At 43.6% G+C, this 17,646-nt stretch overlaps 1 protein-coding gene and 2 pseudogenes across 1 annotated transcript; all 3 read right to left on the reverse strand.

Moving 5' to 3' along the window:
- Nucleotides 1–4,771: 4,771 nt before the first annotated feature.
- Nucleotides 4,772–6,377, reverse strand: LOC107281905 (protein ALP1-like; annotated as a pseudogene).
- Nucleotides 6,378–6,820: 443 nt separating this feature from the next.
- On the reverse strand, nucleotides 6,821–8,301 carry LOC107276113 (glutathione S-transferase T2). The gene has a single exon (XM_015794090.3). The coding sequence runs from the start codon at nucleotides 8,250–8,252 to the stop codon at nucleotides 6,999–7,001; it is 1,254 nt and encodes a 417-aa protein (XP_015649576.1). The 5' UTR covers nucleotides 8,253–8,301; the 3' UTR covers nucleotides 6,821–6,998.
- Nucleotides 8,302–8,739: 438 nt separating this feature from the next.
- On the reverse strand, nucleotides 8,740–9,820 carry LOC107276768 (BTB/POZ and MATH domain-containing protein 1-like; annotated as a pseudogene).
- Nucleotides 9,821–17,646: the final 7,826 nt, after the last annotated feature.

The raw sequence follows: 17,646 nt of genomic DNA on the forward strand, positions 1-17,646 counted from the left end.
TCGATTACCCCAATGAATCGATCTAAGGCTGGAGTCGCTCCTTGTTCCTTGCCGTTATCCCTGACGGAGACGTATGACTTAGGAGACGGAGCTTTCATGGCGCCGAGGAAGACTTTGCAGCTCGAGAGGTCATGATTCTTTGTCTTGTGAATAGGACAATAGACATCCCGAGTTGGAGAAGTACGCTGAATTCCACGTTCTTTGCAGGCGCGAATTTCAACACGGACGTTGAGTTCCCAACAATCTTGCAGGGTGTGTTTCTTGGTTTTGTGGATAGGACACCAAGACCTTGTGGCTTCGGAAGTCATCTTTGCCGGCTCGTGGTTCATGTCGGAAGGACAAGGTTTGGCCGTATCAGAATCCTTCCCGAGCTTGGATGTCGTCGATGATCCATTCTCCATTTCGACGGGTGGATTTTTCGACATGGAGTCGCCTTGGTTTGTAGCCACTGCGTTCTCGTTTTCGGTCATTGGAGGACCGGTTGAGATCGGCGTCGTGGTGTAAACCGGGAAGACGATTTCGCCGACTTGAGTCCATACCAGCATTGTTGAAGCAGGGAGCGCTTGGCTGAGGCTGGTGTTGACATTGTTGTCGACAAAGCTGGATGACATAGTAGTAGAACCATGAGTACCAAGCCCCCCTACCTGGCGCGCCACTGTCGACGGGTGATACCCGTAGACCGGATATAGAGGGTATTGGGGTACGTTGGTACAAGGATCTAGTACGACATCGAACAATCAAAAGACAAGAATTATACTGGTTCAGGCCCCTTAGTAGGTAATAGCCCTAATCCAGTTGATATGGGATTATATGGTGGAAAACATAGATTACAAAGGGAACGATGGAACTTGTCGGATCCGGCGAGATCGTAGTCGAGTGGATTCGACTAGCTCTCGATGACTTGGCTCCTCGCAGACTTCGGCTTCGTAGGCTGTGTGGGTTGTGTTGGCTCTGAGATTCGATGATCTATGCCCTCCCCGGGGGGTCCCTTTTATATCACAGATCTGGAGGTCTCCAAGTAGGACTCGGAGATATCAGACCCAATATGATACGTCGACGACCCAGTTCTGTCCGAGAAGGACTCTTCCCATCTGTAGATTTCGTGAAAGGTTTCCTTAGGATATGTAGGAAATATCTGCGTGCGCGTAGGTATGCCATGTCGATATGTAACGTATATCGAAGGGTAGAGGGTATGCCTGACCCGTAACCCTGACACCCTCCATTCCAAATTGATCTACATATTTCATTGGTACACTAAGACCAAGAAAAACTAATAACTCTCTCATACTATATTTACTCTAGCAACAAACTCAATGTATGTACGATCCCCACTATTTCCTAGCCAATAGAAAAATCAAGATATTGCATGTGGGTTATAAATACTTGTGTGCATGGATGCATGCATCAATGTCTATTTACTCCAATGCACAATGAATGAACACAAATATGTACATCATTTAGGAATAACCAAAAAAATATATGTAGATCAATTTGGAATGGAGGGAGTAGCATATTTAAATGGATGTTTAGAAGAATTACTTATCTTTAGTCATTGTGCCAAGATGAAATATGACTATGAAAAGTAGATGAAGAGAGTATTATGGTTCATGTTTTCTGCTACATCTTGTCTTTCTCGAAGAAACCTCACTAAAATCTTAGGACCTCATCCTTGTCTGCCAATCGGCCTCGTCTCGTCGCCTTCACCGCTCTCCGCCGTTCGCGACCACTCTCGTCGCCTTCTTCCTCGTAACTGACAGTTACTCTGAATTGATCTTGGTTGCACTTGCACGAACACCCACCAGATGGGATTGAAATCCACGAAGACGGCGTCGAGGCACGTCACGGAGGTGGAGGAGGGGACGCACGCGTTCGAGATCGCCGGGTACAGCGCGCGGCCTCAAGAAGGCCATGGGCGTCGTCGGCAAGTTCGTCCAATCGGCCACCTTTGCCGTCGGCGGCTACGACTGGAGCATCCGCTTCTACCCAGCAGCGGGGCATCCGATAAATCGCCGGCCAGTTCATTCTTCCTCGTGCTCGACTCCGAGAATGCAACAGCGTGGGCATCCTATGAACTGAGATTGCTGAAGCTGAACCAGGATTCCGGCCGGCGCCGGACACCGTGAGTGTTCAGCCATGAAGGTATCAGCCGGTGTTCAGCCATGAAGGTATCAGCCGGTTTGCAGTACTCATCTTGCCAGATTCGGTGGATCTTTCATTGTCCGGGTTACATCAAGGATGATACCATCACGGTTGAAAGCACGGTGAAGGTCATCAAAGAATCGCGGCTGAGCGAAACCAAGGGGACCTCTGAGATCATTCAAGTGCCGCCGTCAGACATCGCGGAGCATCTTGGCAAGTTGGCAAGCTGCTGGAGACAAAGCAGGGAGCATATGTTACCTTCATTGTTGGAAGGGGGAGCTTTGCGGCGCATAAGATCGTGCTCGCGATGCGGTCGCCTGTCTTCCAGGCGCAGCTCTGCGTGGGTATGAAGGAGGCGAGGATGTCGCGCGTAACCATCGAGGATGGGCGTATCTGTTTATTATGTCGACAGTTTCCTACGGCATTTCGAGTGTACTTTCCTGTTTAGCTCTAAAATTTCAAGTGTACTGCTGTTCAGGCCTACATTTTACCACCTTCATAAGGTTCAACATGGTAAATAATCTCTCTATATAGTGCTTGCTGGTGTAAAAGATAATTAGTTTTTACTCTGAATAACTAATAGAACACCAATGCAGTCGATAAAATCCTCTGATAATTATGAACTATCCAAAGTTCCCATTGCAGCAGTAAAACATGAGCACGCAAAGCTATAGAATAATTAATTATTCGTTAATATAGACTTGGGGCAATATCAGCAGGTTTAGCTGTTGGACTCGAACGCCAGATGAAACTTAAAAGCCTAACAGCTAACCAGATAACCAAACATTAATCATGAACACGATCATCCAAACAAATTCCAACTACAAAATTATTGCAATATTGATTGAACAATCAAACTACTCATGCTGTCATGCCGCAAAATGCCATATCTCTGCAGGCAATGTATAACAGGGAAACAGAATATTAAAATGACAGCATCAGTGTGTTGCTAGTTATGCTGCTATATTGCCACACTCAGTGGAATGAAACTTTTTTCTAATGTTGTTCGACTCAGCACTTGAGAGCTTGAGGCTATGACAGCTCCTTACATCGATATCCAACTATTGTTCATCTATCACTTTTCCCTAAGGGCAACACCAATGTATATTATCAAGATGAGTATTAGTGTGGGACCCAGTCACAGGCGGTAATAGGAGAAGACACTATCCACAATGCTTATCTCGGCGAGAGGGTAGTAAAGGTGGGGTCCACAGGATAAAAAAAATCGGCGCTCCTCAGTTCCTTCGCGCGAGTTCCGGCCAGATCGATCCCCAATTCCTCTTTCGCTGTTTCCACCGGCGCCGCAATCTCCTCTCCTTCCCCGCCGCCGTAAAATCCGCTCCTACCCCGCCACTCGCTGCCGCCAACTCCTCCGTCCCCACTATCCATGCGGCGATCCGCTCCCCCTCCCCCCGAAATCAACGCCACAAACCCCTCCACCCTTCCACTGACGCCGGGTTCCTCTCCGCCACCCAACGACGCAATCCCCTCTATCGCTACCACCCGGCGCCGCATCCGCTCCACCCCCACCATCGACGCCGCAAACCTTCCTTCTCTGCAATCAGGCGACGCTTTCCCCTTCATCCGTCGCCGCTATCCCCGCCGCCCGACGCCGCAAGCCACCTCCCTTATTATGGCGGACTGGTGCTTCAGCCCGGCTGGAGACTGAGGAGGTCATCTTCTCTGGTGTGTGATCAGCTTCGGCTTCATATCCTCCTGCTGAGATCTGCGACGGAGCTGCAAGACCAACTGTAAGTCCAACTAACCCCTATGCTTGTGATTTAAGTAGTAGAATAGCGTATGTGCTTGCATGATAAATATTGTACCATGTACCTCTCTGTCGATGTTGCGCATGTTATATTTTCTAGTTCAGTTTATGAGAATCGGAGTTGCCATATCTGTGTGGACAGATTTTTTTTTTAATCACGGTCGGAGTTGCTATAACTATGTGGACAGATTTTTTGTTTAATCACGGTCAGTTGTTTTACCGTTTGATCTGTGTTATGGTTCGTGCTTCTATCCAAGTAAAGAACACAACACTAGGTTTCCCCACTCCATAAGAGCCCAGCATACAACAGTTTAAAACAGGTAGCTACATTAACCTTCTACTGTTCTACATCACGAACGGATGTAGCTAGCACTAACCTTTTATGTTCTTGCTAAATATTATGTTGCAGAAAATTTAATTTAACTCTCTTGCCATCCAAAATATATCTATTTGCTATGTTGCCGGCCTGTTAACAGCAACCGACTGTCTTTTTTCTCAAAAATACAAGCTACATGATGATGAGATATAATTATGTTTAATTCTTACAACACTAATCGAAAGTAAGCATCGGAGTTTGATTAATCTGAAAACTTCAATAGTATTCGATATAGCTACTGGAGTATATGTTTGTCAGGGCTCTAGCTGATTCTCGATTCTCGATCAGCTAGCTGCAGGGGAGTATACTTGACACCAGTGCATTGGTGTTGGTGTAAGTAACCTTGTTGCTATGTATCAACACAGTTGTTTCCTGTTCAAATGTTTTCAGGAAAAAGGAACCACATTTTGCCTCTCTGTTGGTAGTTTTGCTCTCCTTTTTTCTTCAGTCTACTAGCTGTATACAGAACATATATATAGTTCTTCAGAAATAAAAGGCAATCCATTTTTGTAGGTATTGCAAGATAACTAGCTAGTGTACATAGTCCCTATTGGAATACGTAGCTGATAAAAAGTAATACATTTGACATACAAATACAAGTACTTTTGGAAGCAAACATTTAGATTCTAAATTGGTAAAGACAAATTAAACTAGTAAAATACAAGGTTGATATGGAATTATTAAAATCTAATCTTATTGTTGCTGACCACTAAATTTCTGCCACACGTGCTCTATCAAATCTCCCTTCAGACGCCGATGTGTTTGTCGGTCATGGATAGCCTTGTTTTGCTCTAAAACTTCTTGAAATCCATATATTGGTCCATGGTCAAGCCCTGTCATTTGAGGAGAATACTGCCCTTGTTCATATGTATTGTCATCCGGTATATCATATGAGCCTCTCTCATCCTCAACTATCATGTTGTGCAAAATAATGCAGGCATACATTATATCTGCAAGCTCTTCCCTTTCCCAAATACGCGCCGGGTGACGTATGATGGCCCAACGTTTTTGCAAAACCCCAAAGGCTCTTTCCACATCTTTTCTTGCTGATTCTTGACGTTGGGCATATAATTTGTGCTTAGCACTTTGGGGCCTGGTGATTGATTTGGCAAATGCAGCCCACTCCGGATAAATTCCATCAGTTAAATAGTATCCCATGTTATATTGTGTACCATTTATGGTAAACTGAACAGGAGGTGCTCTTCCTTGTATCATTTCAGTGAATAATGGAGACTGGTCCAACACATTAATATCATTGTTTGAACCAGCAGCACCAAAGAAAGCATGCCAAATCCATAAATCTAAAGAAGCAACTGCTTCAAGCATAATAGTGGGTACTCCATAGTCACCACGTGTGAATTGGCCCTTCCATGCAACCGGACAACTTTGCCATTCCTAATGCATGCAATCAATACTCCCCAACATCCCAGGAAATCCATGTGCCTCTCCAAATTGAAGTAAACGTTGAATATCCTCCACGGTAGGCCTGCGCAAATATTGTTCACCAAATAAATGCCGCACACCTTGAACAAAATTGATCATGCACTCCATTGTTGTACTTTCTGCAACCCCAAAGGTCTCATCCATAAGATCAGCTGGTGTACCATATGCCAACATTCGCATGGCAGCGGTGCATTTTTGCAATGGTGATAGACCCACCTTGCCAAATGCATCTCGCCTTAGACGAAAATATGGAGACCAAACACCAAGAGCTTGTACAATGCGCAAAAAAAGATGCCTTCTCATGCGAAATCTCCTCCGAAACTGATCATCGGTGTACAATGGACTCTCAGAAAAATATTTAGCAAATAATCTGTTGTGGTCATCTTCATGATCTCTACTAATGTACCTCCTTGTGTAGCCCCCCAGCTGATTAGAGCTACCAGCTAGGTGAGCCATCAATCTCGCTTCAAGTTGAGCTTCCAACCGAGCTTCAAGCTGAGCTTCCATAGGGTCATTAATTTCTTCCCATGTCATATCATCAAGCTTCTCACTAGTGATGGACTCATCGGAATGACTAGAATTATCTTGTGACTCAGTGGACATCTTTTTTGGAGATGGGTTGTTATGTTGGTAAGAAGTTGAAGGAAAGGAAGGGGAATGCTGCCTTCGTGATGTGCATGTCTTATTTATATATGGTTCATCCTGCTAGCTATGTGTAACATTGATGCCTTGCTTTTGCTTCCATTGCAACGGCTAGTTTCCAACAGCTAGATTCTGAACAGCCATGTCTTTCTTTTTGGATGTATTCCAACAGCTAAATTTTAGACAACTGTGTCTTGCTTTTTGGATGTATTCCAACAGCTAGATTTTAAACAACCATGTCTTGCTTTTTGGATGTATTCTAACAGCTAGATTTTAAACAACCATACCTTCCTTTTCTATCTATTCAAACCACCATATTATAAAATGTTGTGCTAATTATTATCAATGTATATTTTTCTGCAGGCTGCTTAAGAAACAAATTGCTGTTGTTATGGGACAAATCAGAGACTACAGAGCAGAAGGTTCAGACATATTATGATTGTGGGCAAATATTATCACTTCATATGCCTTCTCACTAGTGAAATATTACATTCATCATTCACTGAGTTCACAATACAACAATTACTTGCCCTACAAACCTATCACAAGTCTAAATATTACTAGCAAGTTAAACTTAATGAAACAGTGACACACTAAGTACTAGGGGTACAAACATAACTTAGGGATCTTCTATTCTTCTGCAAGTTCTGTAGCTAGCTTTTCGAGGACAGCTTCATGCCTCTTGAGTTTTGCATCACTAAAATTGGCAGTGTCTTTGTCCAACAACTTTAAATATGTCTGATACTTCTCCATCCTAGTTTGTTCCTTCTTTGCTTCCGCTGATTTGGTGGTTGCTTCTGCAGATTTCAGCACTGCTTCTGCTCTCAATTTTACAGCTTCGTTGAAGAGAACAAAATCTTGAGATGGCTGGTCCCCCAAAGGAGACGGTGCAGGTTTTTTTCCTTTCCCTTTAAGCTTGGCTTTGGCTTTTTTCTGCCCTTCAGGACGCTTCTCTTTTCGGCTGGTCTCCTCCTCAGTTTCTTGGTTGGATGATGATGTATATGCACCAGATTCAGAAATCTTAGTCCTCTTGTTCTTGCTGTCCTCTTCAAGTATCCGTTGCCATTTTGGTTGATCCTTTAATTCTCTCCACATATACTCTAATGTAAAAGTTTTATCATTGTTTTCTGATTTATATAATGCATGGGCTTTCTCCATGATCATATCATCAGAGAATCCACTGCTCCAGGTTCTTCTAGCTCGAGAATAAGCTCCACAAAATTTTGCAATGTCCTTCTTAACACCACCCCAATGTGTCTTGCATTGCACGACTGTCCTTTTGCGGTTATTGCTAGATGCATTACCATTGAACTCTGCAGCAACATCCCTCCAATAGTATTCTCCCTTCTTGTCATTGCCATTTATAGAATCTAGTGAGTTATTCAACCAAGAGCTGAGGAGTCGTAAGTTTTCTTCTTCGGTCCAGTTGACGCGTGTCCCTCTTCTCCCTGTCTCTTGGCTATTGTCACTTGACTCTTCGATGTTAACCAAATTGTTCTCTTCCTGTCTTGCAGGGCACTGAGAGGCTGATTCGGATCCATGAGATGAGGCGGACCCGACAACTTGATTTGGTGAGTGCATCCAACTTTCTTGGGGACGAAAACCTTGAAAGCTTATTGGTGCAGATTGTAACCAGCTTGCTTGCTGCTGAAAACCTTGAAAGTTTGGAGGAGAACTACCATATAGGTGATAGTTGGCTGGAGGACCAAAAGGGTTGAAGGTTTGGAAATTAGGTGGTGAGGCTTGAGTAAAATGTGGGGATTGGGGAAATTGTGATTGGGAGAAAGTTGAGGGGAATTGAGTAGGAGGGGAGTTTTGGCTAGATTGTTGGCTTGGAGAGCCTTGGTTTAACAAGTTCATGAAACCTCTCTTGGAGGGATCCATCTCAAGCTCTCAGCTAGCTAAGTTTCACAGAATGTGTTTGTGTTGATTCAAAGAAATTATGAGCCATCTCTGTTTTTGTAGGGCATGAAGATGGCAAGAAGAACAGTCCATGCAACGGTTGGCTGGGGAGGAGAGCAACGGTTGGAAGAAGCAAAGGCTACTTGCAATTTAAAATTTTTTGTCAGAACTCCACTGTACACATTTCATTTTTTATTCCCTTCTTGCCGGCAGTAGCGCTACTTCCTGGCTTTAAGTATGAACTACTCCCACAATGACTAATACCAGGTAGTAAGCAACCATTTAATGCTTACTACCTGGTTTTTTACAACATTGTGGGTGCCCTAAAAGGAGATCATAATTTAACACAGCACATATAACCCCCGGTGTTAGCAGAGCTGCTCTTGCAAAACAGACATGCTATTCATACAATTTAAGAACTAGAACCTACTCCTAGACAGCACCTAAGTAGAAGGGGGTTCATTAGCATTTAAATTCTACGTAACTTACTTGCCTTCTCGAATACATCAACTAAGACAGAAGGGCAAGTCCTCAGCATAGCCTTCAGTTGCCACCACATCATCCATCTTGTTTTGAGTGGCGATAAACTCAATGCAAACATCTTTAAGGCCGTTGCAGTTGTGCTGATCAGCTAAAGCCAATGTAGTTGCGACGGTCTGCACATCAAGATGCTCGCCGAGGATGCTTTCGCACTGCAACTTCATCCTGTCCATGGCATACCTATCAGCAGCCACAAGCAAAAGCCTGATCATCTCATAGTAGTCGTCATCACTGAGATCATCCATGTCCGGCAACGAATCGGTGTAGATGAAATGCAGGAGGCCCCTGAAAACATCAGGCTACATGTCTTCCACGGTTACCCGCCGGGCCCTCTTCTCCTTCATCTGCCCATAGAGCTCCGCCTTGAAGACGGATGACCGTGCTGCAAGGACGATCTTGTGCGCGGCGATTTTCTCTCCCCCAACAACGAAAGTCACATCCGCCCCTTCCCCCTTCTCCAACAATTCGCCAAAATTTTCCAATATATCTGACGGCGGCACCTTGATTAATTCATGGGCCTTCACGGTATTAGACGCCATCGATTCCTGGACGACGACGGTAACAAAGCATTCGATTGTGAGGCGATCGTCCTTGATGTAGCCTGACGCTTCCATCTCCAGTTGACTTCTGTGCATGAAAGTCGCGTAATGCGGAGCAAATTTGCTACTGTCCTCAGAATTGAACATCCTGTGAGTTGTTTCAGAGTAGACACTCTTTGGCAACCCGGTGGCAAGATTAACCAATCTCAGGTCGTAGGCCGCCCGGACGGCGCAGTCCTTGGTCAGGAGCTCGAGGTAGACCGAGATGTAGTCCTTGGCACCATCGCCTTTGCCGTCGGGGTAGAAGCGGATGCACCAGTCGTAGCCGCCGACGGCGAAGGTGGCGGATTCGACGAACTCGTCCACGCCGATGCCCTTCTTGAGGCTGTACCCGACGATCTCGAACGAGTGCCTGCCTTCCTCCGACTCCGTGGTGTGCCTCGACACCGTCTTCTTCTTCTTGGACACCATCCCCCGCTGCGAAATTTCCCAAGAACCGATCGATCAGAGCAGGTTGGGGGGATCGGATCAAATCGGCGGGAAAGGGGCAAGCTAGCTCTTCTTGCGGCGGCGGAGGAGGAGGAAGCGCGGGGTGAAGCTGATGGATACCAACCTTGCGTGCGTCGAGGGTAGAGGCGATCGGCGGCGGCGGTTGCGGCGGAAGATGGTGAGCGACGACGGCGAGGAGACGCCTCTTCGATCTCCTACATCAAACCCTAGGCAGTGAATTTTTATATTTTGCCCCTTCCAATTGGATATCCAACTTTTTCTTTTTTAAGATGATGGAAAATAAGAGTGTTTTACGGTTAAAGATGCATCGGTTGGTCTGCTGCGCGTCGTCCGTTTGCATTAGTTTCGGTTCTTCAATTCGTCCAAGCTGCATCTATAGATGGCCATAAGGCCCGATGGCCCGGCCCAGGTACGGCCTGGCCCGATTGGCCAGGCCTGGGCTGATTCCCAAACACGGTGGGCAAGCCCGGCACGGCCCTATCCAATGAGGAGGGAAGAAAAATAGTTTAGGGACTAAAATTAGACTTAGTGTAGCCATATAATTCACGGGCCAAGAGAGAAGGGATGCATATAGACTTATTACAATTATTCATACATGACCCAAAGAAATGAGGGACGGAAATTATACCTTTTTTATGAAGAAGCATGATGGGTTGTCGTGCCTTCGGGCCGGCCCAACATGGCCCGAGTCGTATTGGGCAGTGCCTGGGCCGATGCTTCAGCATGTGGGCTGGCACGTCATGGTCCGGTGTGTTGGTCGGGCCGTGCCTAGGCCGTGCCGAGCCGTGCCGCCCAGATGGCCATCTATAACTGCATCATCCGACTCAGGAACCTATTCGGTTCACGCTAGGAAAACTAGGAACCGTGTCATTTAACGGGGAAGTTCCTGAGGCTGCAAGTGGGCCACCCTGTCAGGTGACGGTAGATTTAACGAAGAGAGCTAAAACATGTAGTTTTGTAATAACAGGGTCCCTAAATATGTAGTTTTATGAGATAATTTTTAAAATTATAGATTTTGTGATAGATTGTGCAAAGTACCTGTAGTTTTGTGAAATTTACTCTTTTATTTATGATCAGTTACAGGCTTATTTGAGCTTCGCAGGGTTGCCATGTAGGAGAGATGAACCATGGTGGAGAGAAAATGGGGAGATAAGCATTGGGTTTTGTTAGATTTGGTATTTTTCTACTCTAGAAATAGGATGTGCTTCAATTAATTACCATCCTAGCCCACAATTCATTGAACTCAGATGGTCTTACATGGTATTGTCAGAGTGCAAAGTAATCAAAAGTGGCAATATTTATAGAGTAGCAAATCACCAATATTATTTTAGGGAAGTGAGTGTAGTACTTATATACTTCCTCCGGTAATTAGTATATGATGTTTTAACGCTAATTTTAGTGACGGAGGGATTATATAATAATGACTGGAGGGAGTATATAATATCCAACACACACGTTCTCCAAAAATGTGTTGTCACATTTTGAAGATAATGCAATCAACACTATGATAGCATAAGGCATATGCTGCGCTACATCCATAAGCTCCACACAATGGCAAGCTAATGTGCAATAATACTAGATGAAACTCTTTGCATAATTGCATTGCTACAGGAGTATTGTATGCTAATATGGTAGAAATACAACATATGATGACTTTAATCTAAGCTAAACGACATAACTTTATATACTTTGCGTAATTTACATCTTTAATCAATCATCGATAAAAGCTACAAACAATTGATTGATCATGCAAAGGCAAAAACTAATTAAGGACTGTGACTTTATAAGAGAAGAAAAAGAATGGAGTCAATTTAGACCATAGAGTAATCATCGAAGGGCTTAACATAGTTGAGGTGATGCGCCTTAATGAGATAGAAGATAAATAGCATTAACTGTACTTAGTGTGAATGAACTATATAGTTATACTAATCACATCTCGTACATTGTTGCGGGATGATTATGTACATGTTAATGACTTTAAAAAGATGTGCACACTAAAGAAAAAGAATAACTGAACAAAGGGAAAAAATGTCTAGTAGTTAGCAACAAAATAAGATTTACTTTAAGAGGACTTACATTAAAATTTTGATATTATGCTATCTTGTAAACCTGTTCATATATGTGTTATGCCAACATCAGTATGAAAGAAATAGTGCAAACTAATAAATCTGGTTTTAAGAAGCCGCTAGTGAAGAAAATATTTAATTTCAAAAAAAATACTAATTAATTAAATGGATATAAAGTACACTCTAGAAAAACCAAATCATTAATTGTCCAGAATGTTTGAATGATGAATTGCTTATGGTTGATCAGTTTTAGTCTTTCTTTGTTCTTTTATTGTTGAAACGGATGGTTAGGACATTGTCTGGTGATGATGTGTCACTTAGCTTGTATTTACATTTGCTTACCTTTAAGGTATGTTTGGATAATGAAAAATAAGGGGTGGGATTGAGATTGGGAAATGAATAAAGGGTTGGAATTAAATGGAAGTGGGAGAATGAATGGTTAGGATTTAAAGATATCTTTTGGTAGGTGGGAAATCATTTCCCTAACCCATTAGCCATTGGGCCCGTTCACCGCCGTCGGGCTCCTCCCGCCACCGCGGGTGTGCTCCTCCTGCCACCGCCGCTGGATTCGCGTGGATCCGAGTAGGGGGATGGCCGCCGCTGCTACCTTGTTCCTCCTGCCGGCCGACTACCGCGCGCCCCTCGCCACCTTCGATGTCCGTCGCCCTACACTGGATCCGCTGCCGACCGCCAGCCACCGCGCGCCACCGCCACCGCCGCTGCCTTGTTCCTCCCGCCGGCCAACTGTCGCGCTCTCCTCACCGCCTTCGTCTTCCGTCGCCCAACACTGGATCTACTACCACCCGGGCGCCACCATGCAACCACCACCACTGCTGCCTCCTTCGATGCATGGGGAGCCTGCCACCACGCACCCACTGGCCTCTGCCGCCGCGCTCCCGTCCGCCATCCACCGCTGTGCGCCCGAGAATTGGAAAGGAGAGAGTTCCTGGGAGAGAGTTTGAGAGAGATAGAGAGAGAGGAGTATGAGAGGAGAGGAGGAGAGGAGGAGGAAGAGAGGAGATAAGGAAGAGGTAAGGAGATAGAGAGGGGATGACTTGAACAAATTCGAAGTGCTAAAGAGTGAAAGAGGAAGTAACTCAGACTTCTAGGTGGAACTTTAAGAGGTCCGTCTACGAAAATATATTTTTCCATGCGGCCGATTAATTGGCACATCTAAAAAAATAGCTATATTTTTGCATACGGTTCCCTAAGAGGGATGTCTATGAAAATAGATTTTCGCATGCGGGTCTCTTAAGAAGCTGTATGCAAAAATGAGGGTCGAGTTATGCAGACACAGACACTTATCCGTCTGCAACCTATTGAGGTGTTTGTCTAGGAAAAATCAGGTGTGTAGTTGTGACGTGCACGTTTGCCAAAGCCAATGTAGTTGCCACATTGTCCACATGAAGACTCTTGCCAAGGATGTGTTGGCAAATCAACTTGAGCCTGTCCATGGCATATCTATCCGCAGCCACAAGTAAATGCCGGATCATCTCAATCTTATCACCTCCCTGAAGGTTCACACACATGTGATTCTTTGATAACCAGAAGTAGACATTTTTTTTTTGAGAAACACAGTACGTACGCAGGCGCTTACAACGTGCGCACACTCACCCCTATGAACGCACACACGCACACTCTACCCCTATGAGCACCTCCGAAAGACTGAGCCGGCATGTCTTGAGATTGACGAAGTCACCACAGGCGCCTCGCTGTCAACGGGTACGTCGCCTACCACTGAAAGAATAATTAGCCGTAAATGCGAGCACCCGTGTCAAATCTAGGATTTGAACCCGGGTGGGCTGGTTCCACCACAAGGAACCTAACCAGTTGAGCTATGCTCACTTCGCAACCAGAAGTAGACATTTAATTGTGAGGCGATTGTCCTTGATGAAGCCTGATTCTGGCAGCTCAAGATCGCTTCTTAGCTTGAAATAGGCATGTGAAATGACAGTTCCAAACCGATTTTTACCCCTAGAGCTGAACACTACTGGCTGTTTGTTCAGGGTCAATTCCCAGTTGGACAAGCCAGGTACCTGATTAACCAATCTGAGGGAATACAATGCCCGGACCTCAGCATTGTCACTCATAAGCTCAAGATAGACTGAGATGTACTCTTTGTAAGCCTCACAAACTCCATCAGGATAGAAGCTGCCCAGTCGAAGCCACCGACAGTGAAGATGTTCGACCGGACAAACTTGCCAACACCGATGCCCTTCTGGAATCTGTACCCGTTGATCTCAAATATGTGCCCACCCACCTCTGACCCTGTGGTGCATCTTGATGCCGTCGTCTTGGCTTTGGTGATTGGCGTTAACCCTGAAAGCATGGTTCCGAGAGCTGATCGGAACGATCTTTGTATTAGTTGAGATAAAATGAAAATAGAACAAGTTTGGGCTCAACTACTCACACTTAGCAACAGGTAAACATGATATATAATATAGTTACCAGGAACACTCAGAGGTTGTTCAAGGTCGAAGTTCCCTGCTGAATTTAGGCACTACACTATTTTACAATTTTTAGCTAAATTTGAATATGAGAAAATGTGTAAGACACTTTTACATATGTGTGGAAGTGATGCCTATAGTGATTGATATTGGTGGTATGACAAGTTCAATTTATATATCATCAATGGTCTTTAGTTTGTCTAGACTGATCTCTAGTATGGTAGTACCTGGTTCTGTTTCAATTATTTCCTTGATGCATGGCAGTAAAATGGTTAATAAGAATGACTACTTTTTCCTATAAATTGGAACACTATGTTGTGCTACGATAGACCATGTTATAATAACATGGCCAATAAGAACCACTTCTTAGTGTAAACTTCAGTAATACTCTTTACTTACATTTTTTCTGGAAGAAGATCAAGTGAACAAGATAAGTTAGTGGTGGAGATATATAGCTTGGGAGAAGACTGTAAGAGAAGGACCCTGTGGTGAATCTAGTCGTGGCAGGCCAACTAGCTTTTGATGATGACAAATCTAGCGGTTCCCGCTCTAAAGATGCTGGAGAGGATCATGTCATGAGTGACTCGCCAAAGAGGATTGATGAAGGCGCGTCATGGTGGTCGGCAGAGACTCGACAGATTGGATCCATTGTGTTGATGTCATGGCAAGGTGGGGGTAGTGGCAGCTATGGAGTGGATGGAGGTTGATGGTTAGCTATAGGTTGTGGGGGGAGTAGTACGCATGCCTAAATAGGAAGATGAATGAATAGGTATTGTTTTGATAAGACTTCGGTTAAAGTGAGATGGATGGAAAATGGTATGAATAAGACTTCGGTTAAAGTGGGATGGATGGGAATGGTGTATTTGTTTCCTATTGAATCCTTGTTTTTCCTTTGCATCCATTTGCGCTAGAACTTTTTTCCACTTTGTTCTTTCTTCCTGTCATGAACCTCATGACAAGAATCAAGATATATATTTCTTCAGGGGCACAAACCACCAAGAAAAACATAAAACTACCAAAGTAATAAGCTTTGCCAGCCAACCAACAAGGAATACCCACCAAGTCTAGAGGGCAAGGGAAAGTCCATTTTATTGGCGGCTAACAATGTGGAAAGTTTTTCTTGGCGCTTTTATTTTGGGCGCCAACAAAATTATGGATTCTTGTAGTATGAAGAATGACACCTGTCCACATGTTGAAGCCATGTATGTACACCCACCACACACACTCGAGGCTTGTGGTTGGAAATTCTTTACATACTTTGGTAGGACAATCCAAACGTCATATAATTTGTGAATTCCTTGGTGCATTAGTTGTTTAAATTAATCGTTTTTCTTTGCATAAATTAGGAGGATAGAAGGCAGTATGCAAGTTGAGGTAGCATATATAGAGAGAGGGAGGATGCTCATCTCAGTTTTATGGGTGGAGGGTGGTGGAAGATGAGATGGAATCTATGAGCTGCACAACGTCGTGGGTGTATGACTTTGCACACCAAGATTTAAATCCTTATTTTCACATATATGGTTGTGTGTACCTTTAGTTGGTGTGTGTAAATGTCAGAAGTTATGTTTACTTTGTCAAAAACATGTATTTATATTCCTCAAGTGCCATTAAAACACACACAAAAAAGGCCTACTACAAAATTTATCAAAGATTTTGATAGAGCCTTCTTATGGGCATACAAGACAAGCAATTTATAAGAATACCAATGCAGCATAATCCACACACATTTTTTTTAGATAATGGATTAAACCGGCCTCTACACCCAAAAAAGGATGTACACAGCCCCAACAAAACTCACAAGAGTACATAGACTCACACCCTTACACAAGGTTTAACACCATCACAAGCAACTAGACCCGAGCACTTAGGCTCTAGCAACAGCAATTCTTAAAAAGTTAATACAAAGTTTCAACCATACCACACAAGAACAAGAGAACATTAATCTCCCAATCTTTTCCTTAAGTTCCATCCCTTCATTGCGAAAAAGCTAGAAACTCTCATCTCTAGGATCAAGCAACCTTCTCTCACTTTTTGGCCATCTTCCTCCTTAAGTAGCAAAGACCATTGTCTTGCCTAAAAAGTCCCCCTGAAAATCACCTGCAACAGAAAATTAGTATTGGAGCCATTAAAGACTACATCATTCCGGCATAACCAAACCGCCCAACACAAAGCTGAAATCCCCACAACGATTTGAGCTCTTAGCTTGGGTTGAACCCCCTTTAGCCAATTGCCGAACATACTAGCAACATTCCTAGGCGGGTGAATTCCAAAAGATATATAGACTGCATTCCACATGAATCTTGCCAAAATACAATCAAAGAAAAGGTGTTGAATTGATTCGTTAGTATCACAAAAACAACACTTAACATTACCCTTCCACTTCCTTTTGGCTAAATTATCCTTTGTTAAAATTACTCCATTCTTTAAGTACCACAAGAAAATTTTAATTTTTAGTGGTATTCTGAGTTTCCAAATCATGTCCTTTTTAGGAACGACTTCCCTGTACATGATTGCTTTGTACATTGAGTTAACTGAGAAACGTCCATTCTTTTGTATCTCCCACAAAAAGGTATCATTCTGCTCGGTCAATTGTATTGATATAACCTTTGAGACCACTTCCAACCAAGCTTTTAAATTATGACCCACAATAGCCCTCCTAAAGGACACTTTTAGAGGTCTTTTACTCATAACCACTGCCACTGATTCATTCTTGTTTATCACAAGGTTGTATAAGGCCGGGTAACGAGCAGCAAAGGGAGTATTCCCGTTCCATTTATCCTCCCAGAATCTGACCTGAGTCCCATTGTAATAATCCACACACATGATATCACATATATCATCACGATTAATTCCAATGAGCTACCACAATAGGACAAACCACATATGATATCTATGTTTGATTTTCTACTTATATGAAACTAAGGTGCATAATTTAAACATGTATATATAATAACAAATGTAAAGTTAAATTGCAATATCTTCCATGCACGAAATGCCAACGCATCTGTGAGTACAACATACTAAAAAAGCACAATATGGAATTGTAAGAACACATAGAGATTTGCAATGAACAAGGGGTATGATCGTGAACAATTTTTCTTTGAAAAAAAGCATGACGGTTATGAAATAATAGTTTCCATCCCAAATAAATTTGAATTTAAACAATTATTTCCATCTAAAATGAATAAAACTGAATATTTATTTTGAAATCACATGATTCACCAAAATAATAATTCCCATTGTGGACAATCTTGAATGTGTCCTTACCATTTAC

Source organism: Oryza sativa, chromosome 8 (assembly GCF_034140825.1).
Source record: "Oryza sativa Japonica Group chromosome 8, ASM3414082v1".
In the NCBI taxonomy this organism is placed as follows: Eukaryota; Viridiplantae; Streptophyta; class Magnoliopsida; order Poales; family Poaceae; genus Oryza; species Oryza sativa.